General features: G+C 46.0%; 1 protein-coding gene across 1 annotated transcript in view; it reads left to right on the top strand.

Annotated features, from left to right (window-relative positions):
* The window catches only part of LOC119390403 (uncharacterized), a 138,081-nt gene that overhangs the window by 105,411 nt on the left and 17,660 nt on the right, over window positions 1-15,010 (top strand). The window contains exon 10 of the mRNA XM_037658017.2: window positions 13,193-13,258. Within this exon, the coding sequence (XP_037513945.1) occupies window positions 13,193-13,258 (66 nt within the window). The remainder of the gene's footprint in view (window positions 1-13,192; window positions 13,259-15,010) is intronic.

The following is a 15,010-nucleotide window of genomic DNA, read 5'->3' as shown; positions in this document are numbered from 1 at the left end:
AGAAAACGCGAAGCACATGAACACCAGATACGGAACAATGCCAATAATTGAATCACTACATAAGACTAGTCCCACGGTAAATTCAGAGCACAATAGAACAGAAACGGATCTCAAGGGTTGTGGTTTTGCGTGCTTCATGCGCAAGAGCCGATTGCAAAAGCCGAAAGCCTGCCGATAGTGCACCGTCATCATAGACAAATTTCACGATTACTTAAATTGCATGCGAAATTGCGAAGATTCCTTTCTTCCCTTTCGTCCAACACCAGTGATTCCACTCCTGTGTCAACTGCGCCAAAGTGCACCAAGTTGAATTTACTGCGCCATCCACATAATATCGACGGAATTTGCGCCAAACTGCGCCAGTCTCTCGGGTTTGGAGGCGTCCCTCACCGGCAACCGCACCGCCGGCGCGTCAAAACAAGTGCAGCTTGGTCTTGAGGCCGCCAAAGTCACAACCATGGAATGAAATACAATGGACAAAACTTTATTCAGGTCCGTCGGGGCGTGAACTAGCACGTAGTGGGCCGCTCCCACGTCGGGACAAATACGCCTAGCCTCTCCGCCACGTCGAGGGCCCGTTGGACTGGACCAAGAATTATTCCGCTGAATAAACCGCGCTCTCGCGTGCGTCCCGAGTAAGCGACGATGCTACGCACAGTGCCGACGCAGTTTCTCAACGGCCAAACGCGCTTTACACAGATGCTCGTGACTTCTAGGCCAATCGGTAGCGAAATAGTGTGGCGGCGGTTCATAGGCGGACGTTTTCCGTTCCAGAAACGCTGCTGATCACTTGTTTCAAGCGTCACACGGCACGTAATTAAAGCACTCTTCACTAATAACTACACGCGTGCCGCTAGTGTCTGTCACTTCTGTTTCTGGACATCACGGAATAAAATCTTGGAACGCTAGCAATATGCACAATACATGTATATCGAACAATTTGAATTTTCTGTGCTTCGCGACACGTTTTCTGAAATATATCTTATTCATGGATCTTCAGCAAGAAGAGCTCTTTCGTAATTCCTTCCACCAGTACATCCGGGTTTGCAAGTGCTATTGCGGTGAATACCCCCTAAAAGCCCTGCCCTTTCGAGCTCGTGAGTGCTAGGGTCCCAGTTCGAATATTTTGCTTGTTTTTTGAAAATGGCATCACATTATTAAAAGCATGCCCCCCTGGTCCGAGCAGCCGCAATTCGGTTTTATTATGCGCAGCTGTCAGCGGGCCCGTCGCTGACGGTTCTGGCGTCGGAAGGACAACTGTGAAGCGGCTACGTCGTATCACTCGCCCACCCCTTGCTTCCCCCAAAAAATCAGCTTTGTTTAAGGGCGAAGCAGTGAAGGCGATACCAACAAATTGTATTGTTATACGAAGTAAGTCTGGCAGCTAACTCTTTGGGATCCGATCTCGCGTAACTCTTACAAAACGCTACTAATATGGCCGTTCCAGGGACCGAAGCGGTTCTTGTGCCGTCACTTCTTTAAACGAGATCGAGTAAGCGCTGAAAGCACAGCAAGCTTACGAGCCACTTCCTGATGCCTCGATATAGTGTGCGGCCCGGACTGCGCCCTTTGATCGACGCATTCAGCCAACACCACCTAGATAACTTCAAGGCCACCTCACGCTTCCATGACGTCACGGACAAAAGATCGGCCCGGAAGTCAGCTTCACCGCACGCGGTTTTCTCGTCCGGCTATCAGAGCAGCTGTTTTCGAAGATACCACCTCTTTCGTTCCAGCTAACTTTATTGTTTAAGATGCCCTATTTAATAGATGTAATCTTCGTGAGGACGATTCATTGTTTTCAGGCTCATTCAGGCATAAGAAGCCTGACCTTTGTCAATTGCTTAACTGAACGGCGAACTTAGCATTCTTGCTTCTTTTTTCTCCCCGAAATTATATTTTACACTCAGCTTTGAAGCAACAAACTCATTTGTTTGGCATTACAGCAACTTCGTAATCCCTAACAAATTCATTCGAAGCTCATGTCCTGAGATCCAACCTGAGGCATGCGTTTCCTTTTTATTCTTTCCAGTCAGTTCTCTTACAATGGCAAATTGATTACCATGTTCACTTCCCCGTGTTTACAACTACTTGTTTACCCCTGCACTTTCCTCAGTTCTGGTAATGTTAGCTTTCATCATATGTTAATCTATAGCTACTTCATGCTGCCCGGATGCGTCCAAATGAATTTGAAAGACTTCAAAGCTATATGAATGAATACAGGAAATAAAGATTTTATTTCAGCACTTCGTACATAAACATATAATGAAGCTGTCACAAAGTTCTGTGACGTGGTGAGATATGCAACTGAAGCTCAGAAAAACCAAGTACAATTTGTTCATCAGCACCGTGTGTGTGAACCAGCAACAGCATAGTCATTCACATATACATATTCATCCTACGAAAGAGCAAAATTTTGGAAAACAAGTTCTCACTCAATGCAGTGCTATATGCAGCAATCGCTAGTTACAAAAAAAGCATGTACTAAACATAAAATGGATTATACAGAGCTATAATAATGATGGGATTAGATGTACAGGAAGCATTCACTACTAAATGACGGTCTCGATTATACACGCCCCTCAAACAAAAGCGAAATATTTTTGAAACACAAGTTCTCACCCAATACAGTGCTAGCAGCATTTCAACGTACTGCAGCCCCGAAGGACTATCGCAGGAGTGGCAAGTGTAATAAATGAAGAACATCGCAAGAGTGTGCAAATAGAATACATAAAAGAGCATACCAAAATACGCTGAACATCAATGATAAATATACAATAAGAAGTCATCAAGTGACGAATATCGAACACAACCAGGCAGAGCATTCCACAAGTCTACAGAACAAACAAAAAAAACTATATTTACACAACGCCACCGTATGATTGATGAAAGTACAAAAAGTAGACGTACAAAAGTGTGCACTACTGAAACACGATTGCCATTAAGCAATACAATCAGCTTTCAGCTCTTTAGAGTTTTCAACTTGGGCTTCTCTTTTGGAACAGTTGTTTTATTGTTGTTTGTCTTACAAAGATTATTCAGAAGTGTGTTGGCTGCTGCTGTCAATATATGCGCATGACTATACTTCTGGCGACTGGCCAGAATCAAAGGCTTCAATGTCAACAAGGCCTCCAGAATCCTGCAGAACGGATGATACAAAAGCACCAAGCGCCTCTTTCTGATTTGGAAGAGGAAAAATGTTTAACGCAAGCTCCTCACTCCTCAATTTATCAAGGACTATTTCCGTAAAAAGTGCTGCATTCACAACAACAGCACGCGGAAATTTCAGTCCTCCTCTGGTCATACCTGCAATGAGCAGTGTGTCCTCACGGTCCAAACTGGTATTCTTCATATTAGGTTTTCTTTGCACGACACACACGAGAGTTTTTTCAGTGTCGCATGCGCGCAATACCCAGCAACATACGTTACAGCAGGAATCACTGAAGATTTTTAGCAACATCAGCATCGTTCACTACTATGCTGAACTGCCCACAAAGTGATTCGACACTAATGGCGGGAACTGGCTGTGCAATATTGTCCAGGTCAGGCAGGTCCAGCACTTTTTGGAGCCTCAGCTTGTTCTCAGATTCATAGATCTGCCTGATCGGGATGTGATATTGAGCACCAGATAGCTGGCGCTACTTCCCAAACCTGCCCTCGAGGCTATCCGTCTGAAATTTTCCAAGGAGCACATACCGGAATTTCAGCTCTTCCAGGCAGTACAAAGAGATCTCATACAGCGCATCGCTCGTGTGGCCAAAAGCCAAGTGTGTCTCTTTCGTCAAGTGACCAGCGTCGTGCTTGAGGCTAGCCCAATAGTCTAGCCACTCTGGTCTTTTTCTCAAAAATTCTAACTGTGGACATGTTGTTGACACAATCCGACACTGCATTTGATCACGCAAGCATTCACCTTTTCTGGGAGTCTTAACATTTACGATTCGCCACCATGTCAAAATAGTGTTAATAAAATCTGCTGTTCCTTTGGCATGTTGAACCGCGGAGCACTGTAATGCAGCAACCGTCGATTCATTAAACATTCAGAGAGCGAGATCAACATTCTGACGCTCCATAGCTGAGGGGCTTAGCGCTTTTAGTGAGAGCGTTGGTGCCAGCTTTAAAAGGTTGTTCTGCTCAGCTTCATGTAAATCTGCCAAAGATTTAAATGATGCCGTGAGAATAGGTGGCTTTGGGTCATTGCTGTGGGGATCAGGCACTTTCCACTGTTTCTCTGGTTTATCCAGTTGTTCCTTATCGACTTCAGAAGGTGCACATGGTCCAAAATAAAGAACAGTGGACCAGATGAATCAGCTGGATGTGGATAGACAATACTGGCTTTAGGGGGGCTAGCAAAAAATGGCATGGCTTTTCTGTTTATAGCGTTGTTGTCAGAAACAATTGCTAGTACCTTGAATCCGAATTATTCAAGGTCAACGATGAGCTTGAGCAAAAATTGATGTAATGCTTTTGCATCGATCTGTGCGACTGGTAAAATGTGAACCACATCCTTGTTGCTCGACAAAAGGCTCTGCAACATGAACACATATGCTGTTTTAGCAGGATTGGAATTATTGGCTGCAGCACCTGTAACGAAGCCTGCCTTGTATTCAAAATAGGTTTGAAGATGGATCTCATCCATCATTAATGTCACAGTGCGTTCATGCTGGGCCATTGCATGCAAGACAGTTTTAGCATAATTCAGAAAACAAACATCTTCCTGCTCAAGATCTGGATTCAAATGGTATGACGAACATAAGCGTCGAATGGTGTCTGGGTGCGGCAGCTTAACTTTATGAAAACTTCTGATAAACCTGTATGCATGTGGAGAAATGGTATAAAGCAGACCCGAGAACACAAGCACATCTGGTGGATACCGCGGCACATTTCTCAATACCAGCTCGACCTGGCTTCTCACAAACCATGAATGCAACCTGTAGGTTGCATTCATGGTGTTCTTCGAGCTCATATTCCTTGCTCACTTCATCCAGAAGCATCAGCGCAGTTGAAAGTAGCTGATGTTCCTTATCCTTTTCACTGTCAGCACAAACACTTTGCAGTTTTTCCACAGATTGCAGCACTCGGTGAAGCTCCCTTAAATCCTTCAATTCTGATGGAATGCGCACGTCCGTAAGATTGTGAAGGCGGGACCCTCCGAGAAAGACCTGCACAGACAAGTCCTCCAACACAACCACTGACGAACGCACTGCGGGAGCATAGTCGAGGGAGAGGTCAAGAAACAAAACCCGTGACTCTGTGGTGAATATAGTCCAGAAGTTTGAAGTCTTTAGCCTCGGAAGGGCATGAAGAAGTTGCTCAAAACTGCAAATTTTGTTCCTGCGATCTTCGTCTTCTTGCGCCGCAACAGATAGCTCTATCGCTTTTCGGAGCGATGCTGCCTCGAGTCGAGCTTTCTTTTCTGCAGGAGCTTCCCGCGTTGGTGTTGGTTGAGATATGTATTTCGGGCAGCCAGGGAAAAGACTGGGGACAGCAGTTGGCTTGAGGCGATACGCTCCAGCGGCGTTTCAACAACTTTTAACGTGATAGCGTTAGAGAGCTCGTGTCGCAGAAATTTCGGTGTCGGCGTCGGCACCGTTGGTTGTAAGCGAAAAATCATCCGTGAGCGAAAAATCGAGAAAGTAACAAATAAAATAAACGATAAAATCTTCGGTCCCAATGAGGATCGAACCCGGGCCGTTCGCGTGGCAAGCAGGTGTCTTACCACAAAGCCATGATGTTACTCGCAGCTGCTTCGGAAAGAACACTACATAAATTTTATGTAGTGAAAGGAGTCTCAACGCATTTTGTTCGGCAGGTATCACGACGAAAACGAGCCCATACGGCGATTTGTAGGCGCATTCGTGAGGCCATCAAACTACGTCGAAAAACGCCGGGATAGTGCAGCCATCGCCGCTAAATACACACACGAACTTTCAAACAGCTCTAAAAATGGACAACTATGTCCATCTAGCGGAAAACATATCAAGCCAACGCAGCAAACGCTAGATAATGTGCTGCCATCTGTGAGGAATTGTGAGAAATATGTCTCGACTTTTCATGGCATCCGAGAGGGCGGGCGCGCGGCGTATATCTTGGAGGCCATGCGACTCTTGCTGTAGATCGAAAGCCTGTAAAATTCGCGCGCGTGCGTGCGTGTGTGTGTGTGTAACAATACACATTAATAAGTATGCACTGAGTGGTTGAAGTGCGCACTGGGGGCCGGATTTCGCTATCGCGTTCAACTCTTAAAGGCGAAGCTTAAGGGTCCCCCAATTTTTCCAGTATTCACGTCCGTGTACGTTGCAACCCCGACGAAGTCACTCGTCTGGAAATGTTTTTCACACATCTAAAAAAAACAAGTGAAATGGGGGTCAGTTATGTTTACAGGACAGCCTAAAAAATGCGGCATGCGAAATATCTGGGAACCAGAACTCGGCATGTGATACAATAACTAAATAAAAACAGCTCTGCTCTCCCGTGTAGGTTACAGAAAAACTGCGACACGAAGCACGCATTTTTAGCTCATGCATTCTCAAAAGCACAACGAAAAGCAATGCTTACCACTGTGTGCTTCGACGGCTCGAAATTTTCACGAGGTATAGCATTTGTCCACGCTTCCCTTCGTGCCTCGTCCGCAGGAAACTTGTAGATACGGACACACTCGCTTCTAGGAACACCGCCATAGTTCGGCCAACAGTTTGGGGCGCAGCAACTGCCAGGCATTCCCGAAGTGAGGCTACACCCGGTCCGTCATATAGACGAAGTCTTCGCGGACAAAACAGCTTGCACAGACACAGGTCTCCGCCAAAAATGCGTCCACAGTCACGCCAGCCCAGCGAGTCACTTGCGCACCATGTGCTTACTGCTGGCCTTCGCACGTGTTAGCCAAAGCCACAAGAGGATAGCTAAGTAATAGCCAAATCAAAGATGCTGAAGAAGCCGGCAACACCACCTATGAACACGAACTACTAATATGTTGTGCTGGTTAGTCAGTCTGCTCCTAGGTGGCTCTACGTCAATCCGCTGCGGCGGTAGCGCGTCTTGATCCACTAGCAGTGACGTAGTTGCTGGCGAGGAGGTTATTGCAGCGGCCTTGAAAAGTTATCTAGGTGGTGTTGATTCAGCCCCCTCCTCCTCTCCCCTGGCGTCCCTTCATGCTCCTTAGGGAAGACGGGCGGGGAGTTTCCTTTCGGTTTGATAAGCAATCGACGGCAGGCCTCGCACGCGGGATGATGTTATCGCATGCGCCCTCCGTGCGACGGAGACGGCCGGCTCGTTTCATAGCCGCTTTAGCCGCGTTCGTCTCCAGCACTTGCGAGATTTTACTCACCGGTAAAACATGCGTTGCCCGGGGTAATCTTATCAATTTGGACTTTATAAGAAAAATGACGGCTGCGTCGACGGCAAAAACCCGTTGGGAGTGTAAAAAAGAAAAAAAAATATGGAGCCATTTCACTCCGTGAGGTGGATGACTAGCGAAGTTGTTTAGCGCGCGGCACAGACTTTCCATGGTGGAGGCCAGTTGTGGACGTAAGGCCAGGTTGTTGACAGCCAGGCCGTTAACGTACAATATACCATTATTTTTGTAGTGCTCCGTAGTGGGCACCGGAGAGTTTTCGGCGTGCAAACGGAAAGTCCTGGCCATATACAGCTTCGCTGTAAAAGGAAAACGAAATTTGTTATCTCATGTAGTCCCCCGTTCAAAGCACGCTCGGACTCTTTCGCGGAAGCTCGACTTGGAGCGAATTTCTATCTTCCAGGCAACCCGGCGCATGCGCTAACGATAGTCTTGATTCTAGAATCACTGCGGGAATGCTCTTGCTTCAGCGCAAAAAGGCTTCAGAGAGAGGTAAGGGAGTGTCGGAGGAGGTTGGCTTTCTGAGGCTAGCTAAGCGACATCATGTTGCGCCCAGCAATGCAATCGATCGAGAAGATAAAGTACCTGGCATAAATCGAAATATTTCTTGCTCTTCACAAGAGCCCTATAATTATTCAGGGGCTTCGATGTATATGCAACTTGCTTCTTCATTGTACTCCAGGATGTAAAATTAGCTCCAGAGTGCTCCAAAATTAGTTCCAGAGTGCTCCAAGGTGCAAAATTACCTGCTCCAAGGTGCTCCAAGGTAGAAAATATTGCTGCTCCAAAGTGCTCCAGTATGAAAATATTGCTGCTCCAAAAATCGATCCAAATCAAAAGTCCTCATAGCATCACTAAATATGAGGACTAGAAATTCCCCAAAAGTGGAAAACATCCCTACACGAAACATCACTGAGCAAGCCGCCAGCTAAGCAAAAGTCGACGCAACAGCAACGCGTTCCTGATTGCCTACCAATGCAACTTGAAAGGTGGTGGTGGTAATCGCATTGAAAAGCACACCCGCACACGCACGCACGCAAATTACAGCGAAAGCTGTAATGAGATCACAACAAGGGCCGTTTTACAGCGAAAGCTTTTATGAGATCGTTTTAGCGGCCGTTTTTGGCGCCGTAGTTGTCCGCCACCGCAGCCGCCGACGGTGTCCGTAACCACTATCACTCGAAATAAGAAAAAAAAAACGAAATAAGAAAAAATTCCAGGATTGAACGAGGTTCGAACATGGGCCCTCTGCGTGGGAGCCCAGTATTCATCCTCTGAGCCATGCCAATGCTTGACCATGGTTTGCAAAAAGACCCTATACAGGCTTCATGTCGGGAAGGAACCGCATTAACATATGCAATGTAGCGTGGTAGAAGAGCAAAATAAGCAGCACCAAGCGTCGCACAACGCGAACTGCGCAACGAGTAAGTTGTCGAATGCTTCCAAGCCATTACAAAGGGCTCCGCCATAAATCTTCATCGTCATCAGGCACAGCATCAACAAAGTGCGCAGCCTTACATTCATTAACAGGCACCACGGATCTCCGTAGAATGACGAAAAAATGGCATAATGCCTGCTTTCATACTTGTAAAAAATTACAATGATTTATAGCGTAGTGGGTTCCTCGCAACTGCACTTGTATTGGTTGCCAAGGAAGCCCATAAGCGCATGATTCATTTCCTCGGGGTGTCAGTAAAGTTCTTCGCCTCCTCCCCCTCTCTGTCCCACGTCAACGTATGTTATACAGCATGACGGGAGAGGGAAATAGCGACCGGGCGTCACCCAATGCAAATTACGTAATTGGTGGGCCGTTTAAAGCTTCCAACCCATTACAAAGGGCTGAGCCACAATTCTTCATCGTCATCAGTCGTCGCTGCAACAAAGTGCGCGTAATGCCTTACAGACGTGTAGCTGGTGCCTCGCTTCTCCGCAGAATGACGAATATTGGCTTAGCAGGTGCTTCCCAAATTCATAAAAACTGTGATTTATGGCGTAGTGGGTACCTTGCTACTGTACTTCTATTAGTGGCCTCAAGAGAGCTTACAACGGGCTCTAGAAACGCCGCTCTTCCAGCTTTCGCTGTGAGCGTGCTGCGGTTTCACCGCAGGCCTGGCATTTTTTGGCGCCGTAGTTGTCCGCCGCCGCTGGTGTCCGTAACCACTATTGCGCGAAATAAGAAAAAACAACTAAATAACAAAACACATACGGGATGGAACGAGGTTCAAACCTGGGTCCTCTCGGTGGGAGCCCAGTATTCTACCTCAGAGCCATGCCGGTGTTTGAATCTGGCTTGCAAAAAACTCTATAGAGGCTTCATGTCGGGAAGGAACCAGATTAAGATATGTATTGTAGTGTGATAGAAGTGTAAAATAACAATGAGGCGTCACACAACGCGAATTCTGTAACTAGGCGTCACACAATGCGAATTGCGCAACCAGTGGGTTGTTGAATGCTTCCAATCCATTACAAAAGGGCTCCGCCATAATTCTTCATCGTCATCAGCCACAGAATCAACAGAGCGCATATAATGCCTTACATGTGTTGAGCGGGTACCACGGTTCTCCGCAGAATGACGAAAAATTGCATAGTGGCTGCTTCCCTACTTCACAAAAATTATGATGATTTATAGTGTAGTGGGTTCCTCGCAAGTGCGCTGCTATTGGTTCCCAAGGAAGCCCATAAGACTCCGATCATCCATTTCCTCAGGGTCTCAGTAAAGTGAATTCTCCGTTTCTCTCTCTCTTTCTCACGTTAACGTATGTTATAAAGCGTGGCGGGAGACTTAAATAACGCCCGGGCGTCACACAATGCGAATTACGTACCTAGTGGGTCGTTTAAAGCTTCCAACCCATTACAAAGGGATCAGCCATAATTCTTCATTGTCATTAACTGTCGCATCAACAAAGTGCACCTAATGCCTTACAGATGGTACCCCACTTCTCCGCAGAATGACGAATAATGTCGTGGTCGGTGCTTCCCAACTTCACAAAAATTATGATTTGTGGCGTAGTGGGTACGTTGCTAGTGTACTTGCATGAGTAGCCACAAGAGAGTTTATAACGGGCTCTAGAAATGCCGCTTTTCCAGCTTTCGCTGTGACTGTGCTGCGCTTTCCGCGCAGGCCTGGCATTTTTTTATTAGTGCGACAGCGTTAGATGCCTCATCAAACGCGAGTACTGACCATCGGAGGCGTCAGCAGAAGTAATGCAAAAATGATCATCGCTGTGGGAGAGGGGGGGGGGGAGGATTAGTACATTAACTGAGAAGCAAAAGAAGGTGGTTTTCGCCTTCGAGTCATCGTAGGCGAATGCATAAGGGACCCAGTGAGTTTTTCTTGATTGGTGGTCATTACTTTTTTGATCGAAGCAGTGCTCCTCGGGAGTGCGCACTACACGTGGTATCCCCATTACGGAATGAAGTGAAATTGCAGAGCCCGGCAGCTTGTCTTTCTGTTGAACACACGCAGACAACCGAGCCAAAGCCGATACGAAGAAGGAAGAACAAGGCGCCTTTTCCACGCTCACTCCGGCCGGGAGGAGAAGGATTGCCTCGGAAACCCACCTTTCACACTCCACTCTAGCTCTGAGCGAGTGCCAAAATGCGTTTTTTTTTTGTTGCTGGCTCATTCACTGTGACTTTTTAGGGGTGAGTTATTGCCCTGGGACACCATAAAATCTCGAATTACAGCCATTGACAACTTCGCTGTAAAACGACTCTAATTTCTGTAGCCCATCGGCGAGCACGACTCAGCATACATACACGACTCAGCACTACTTATATTTTGCTGACTTGTCCCCTCTTTGTTCCGTTCGCGCGTTACCCTCAGTAACCGCAGCGGCAATGGCCCACCTCTCCAGCCTTGCTCACTCGGTCTCCAGCGCCGGCATCAGACTGGTTCTGCAAAAACAAAAGAGCAGACAACTTCGTCGAACAATGAGCAAATATGAGCGCACCTATTTACAAAATGAACAGTTGAACTGCTTGCGTTGTTGTGAACGTCGTTTATTCCCGCTAACACTCACATCATCATTTCGTGTGTGGCCATTTGTCGTTGGCTCACTACTTGTGCTTGAGTCATTATTCGGATAATAATAGCTGCGGCAGAATACGGTATTATGTCGAACGAATGTCTTCTAGGATTTACCTAAGCAGAAAAAAATACTTCGTTGAAGTGCTGGAAAATTCGTGAACGCGGGAAGTCGCTGAAGGCGACGTTTCGGCAAGCGACTAGTCTTCTCCAAGGCTGCAACTGCTTTTCTTAGCGCGTGCATATGCATACTTCGCACTCTCTCTTCTAACCCAAACAAAAGAGGAGGAAATGACAACTACGAAAACGTCGGTGGGAGTGGTGGAGAAAGGAAGAGCCGGCGTGCCGGAATGGGTGAATCATAAGGAAAGAGCAATAGCCAGTAAAGGGGGGCGGGGTTAGACAGGTAGATGTTTCGCTGAATTATTGTCGGCACAAGGAAGCAGCACCTGACAGTGACAATTTCACGGTGATCAGGATGTTTAGAAATTCCTCGAAGAAAGGCTTAATTCAAACTAGTTTTCGCTGGGTACCATATCGGTCGTATTATCTCCCCTTTTGATGTTTTTTGAAACGTTAATGCCTGTTGGATTGAGTGTTTTACACTTGTTAATAAGGTAAGACTCTATATTTTCTGTCTCTCGAAGACTGTGAGTTTGACTGACATGTGTAAATTTCAGTTCGTCGAAGTTGTAAACTGCTGCATTAAAATGCTGCGCCACTGCTCTCGGTAATTTCTTCGCCGTGTCCGCGCGATGCCCGGTTAATTTAACATTGACGGGCTGTCGTGTTTCGCCAATGTACTGTTTGTGATAATATGAACATTCGATCCTCTAGATAACGTTTGAATTAGAGCAGGTGAAAGTAGATTTTATATGATGGGCGTAATCACATCCGGTGCTTTTAACTATGACGTCATCTTGAAGGTGTTTCCCAGTCTTAAATTTTGGACGAGAACAAAGTATTGTGTGGGCAGTAGAATGACGGTTTACTTGTGCTTGCGCTGACATGTCCTTATTAAAGTTCCTATTGCGGCGATACACGACCTCTGGTACTTCAAAAAACCCTTTTGAACGCGCTCATTGCTTGCTAATATTGGATAACACTTGCCGAGGATATCATTCATGTTTTGTAGCGCATTTTAGTATTTGGTTACAAATGCTAGCGGCTGGTTGGGCTGTGCTATGGCGGCTCTTCTAGCTAGGGTCGATTATCTAATTTACTTGCTTCGTTGTAGACCTTGGTTAGAGATTCGTGCTGGTAATATCCTTCAACTAATATTTCCTTTGGGTTGCTTACGTGGTGAACGTAATCATCGTCGTCGCTACAGGTCCTCTTTATACGCCTGCCTGTCCGACAAATATTCCTTGTTTGCAGTGTCGCGGGTGATGAATGGTGTAATCTAGGTATTGCTGCTATGCGTAGGTTTTCTGCAGAGCGTGGTACTTAATTTTTCTGTTTTAATAGATACCGTCGTGTCTGGGCAGTTAATTTCACTGCAAAAATGGTGCATGACAAATTTATTATTAGGGTGAAACTTATTACAATGGTCAATGAATGTGTTTAGTGCGCTTAAGCCACGTCATCGTATTATAAATTGAAGTTTGTTGTTCGGCTTGCTCAGGGTTATATTACAGACAGTTAAATCAAATGGCGGATACATAGACATTATAGCATGGCCTTCATATAGCACGGTTCTCCTCAAGCATATGGCATCTTTCTTGTGAAGCTGGCCGTCACTTTACATTGAAAATTTGAGTATCCTTTATGGCTACCGTTGTGGCTACCGCTGGAAAATTGTCTTATTTTTGCAGCAAGCATCTTCGGTATCAATGAAACGGCGAACAGCTCGGAACTTGATCTTGGGAATTATTATTATGGTGAGTTTTCATTTTGCGATTTTCACAGGGTACATAGAAATGTTTTATGGAAGCCAGAAGTAATGCGCTAGGTATTCATGCAAAACTTAGCATGAACTTGAACAAACAACGTCACTGAGGCTATGTATCAAGACGAGCGTTTCTCAAGGAATAAATTTGGAAGGGCAATAAAGTCTCTTGATATGCATTGAATACTACACAGATGTCAAATGTGTTGAAGTCCGTACTATTTCGACTGCATGTCAATTGTCAACAGCACATGACATCATCAACTGGGCATGTTAACTCGCAACGTAGGGCTCTTATATGGTCACGTGACTGTTACATAGCGCGGTCACTTGATCATGACCTGAAGTTGAATCTACTAATTTTTCTTAATTTCACATGACATGTCACATGACGTCATCATTCGACCATGGGCCCTGGCAGCATAAGGTTCGTGCGTGGTCACGTGACCATGCTATATTACGTGACCAGTTGGTCGTGTCCTCCAATAGGGTAAACTCAACCTTTGAATTCAGAGGCGCGTGATGTCCGCACTTCGTCACGTGAGTTCTTTTGCCATAAAATCTTATTGCTGATGTATGGAGAGTTGCACTGTACAAACAAGCTAAATGTCAGAAATGTTTGAAGAATAGATGTCATGTTCAATATTATCATGAGCTTTGAAAGTCGCGCTTAATGTTTTCGGGGCAAGTATAATATTTAGAGCGGTTCTGGTGTACACGCTGACCTATGCGGATTCGGTTCAGGCAGAAGGTTGTCGACCTTCTTAGCCCTTTTTGTCACATAGGCTGGTGGGGTGGCAACCATACAAAATAGAAATGACTGGCCACAGCTTGCTCGAGAAGATGTTGAGGGTACCTAGGCGCCTATCTGTCGACATAAGCTCTAAAGCGTTGCGAAAAAGTTCATAGCCGACCAATTCTCCGCCACGACCGCGTTTGACGGAAGCCATTGGAACTTTATATTTAGCGTCATCCTGCGCAGTAGCTCCTTTAGATGATGTACAGATCTTGTGTTCGCACCTCATAAACAAACCCTTTCCATAACAGCTACAAAGCAGGCGTGCTGTCTGGCAGAACCACAACTTGCTGCACTCTGTTATACTAGTTTCTTTAGGGCTGCCTAAAATGCCACGCTTTCACATAGTGTGGATGAGACGGTGCAGTCGAGTCTGGCAACCGAGAATACCTTGAGGTTCGCAAATGCAAACGCTGCAGTGCTTGCTCCGTTCTATATTTCTACCGTCCCTTCGGTGAAAACTTCCATTCGGTGGTGATATCTTTCTTTCAGATATTCAAGCACGAAAGAATGCGGTTCCTTTAAAGGAGTAGAGCGCTTACTACGCATCCACGCAAATGCCAGCTGTCATTCAAAATTTTCATAGAAACACGGTGATTCGAGTCGAAGCCGCAGTTTTCCTTTAGCGAATTCAAGGTAAAGGCGACAAAGAGTACAGAGTGTCATGAAGGCTTGGGCCTTCATTCTTTGGTTCACAGTTATTGTGATATGCAATTTTATCATCGATGTTAGATGACCTTCACACCTAGTACGCTCGATTCTTGTCTACGACGAAGATCGACATCTTTTAACCAATTCGTTGCGGCCAGCTGCGCGCTCCTGCGGGCCCTCCGTATCGCGTGTTTTTCACCGAAAGCGCACGCGCGTGCAACACGCGCCCTTTGCTGAGATGCTCAGTCTTTTTCATATGCAGCTCAGATGCTGAGTATGAATGTACGTGATACATAA

Source organism: Rhipicephalus sanguineus, chromosome 4 (assembly GCF_013339695.2).
Source record: "Rhipicephalus sanguineus isolate Rsan-2018 chromosome 4, BIME_Rsan_1.4, whole genome shotgun sequence".
NCBI lineage: Eukaryota > Metazoa > Arthropoda > Arachnida > Ixodida > Ixodidae > Rhipicephalus > Rhipicephalus sanguineus.
This window is presented reverse-complemented; position numbering and strand designations above follow the sequence as displayed.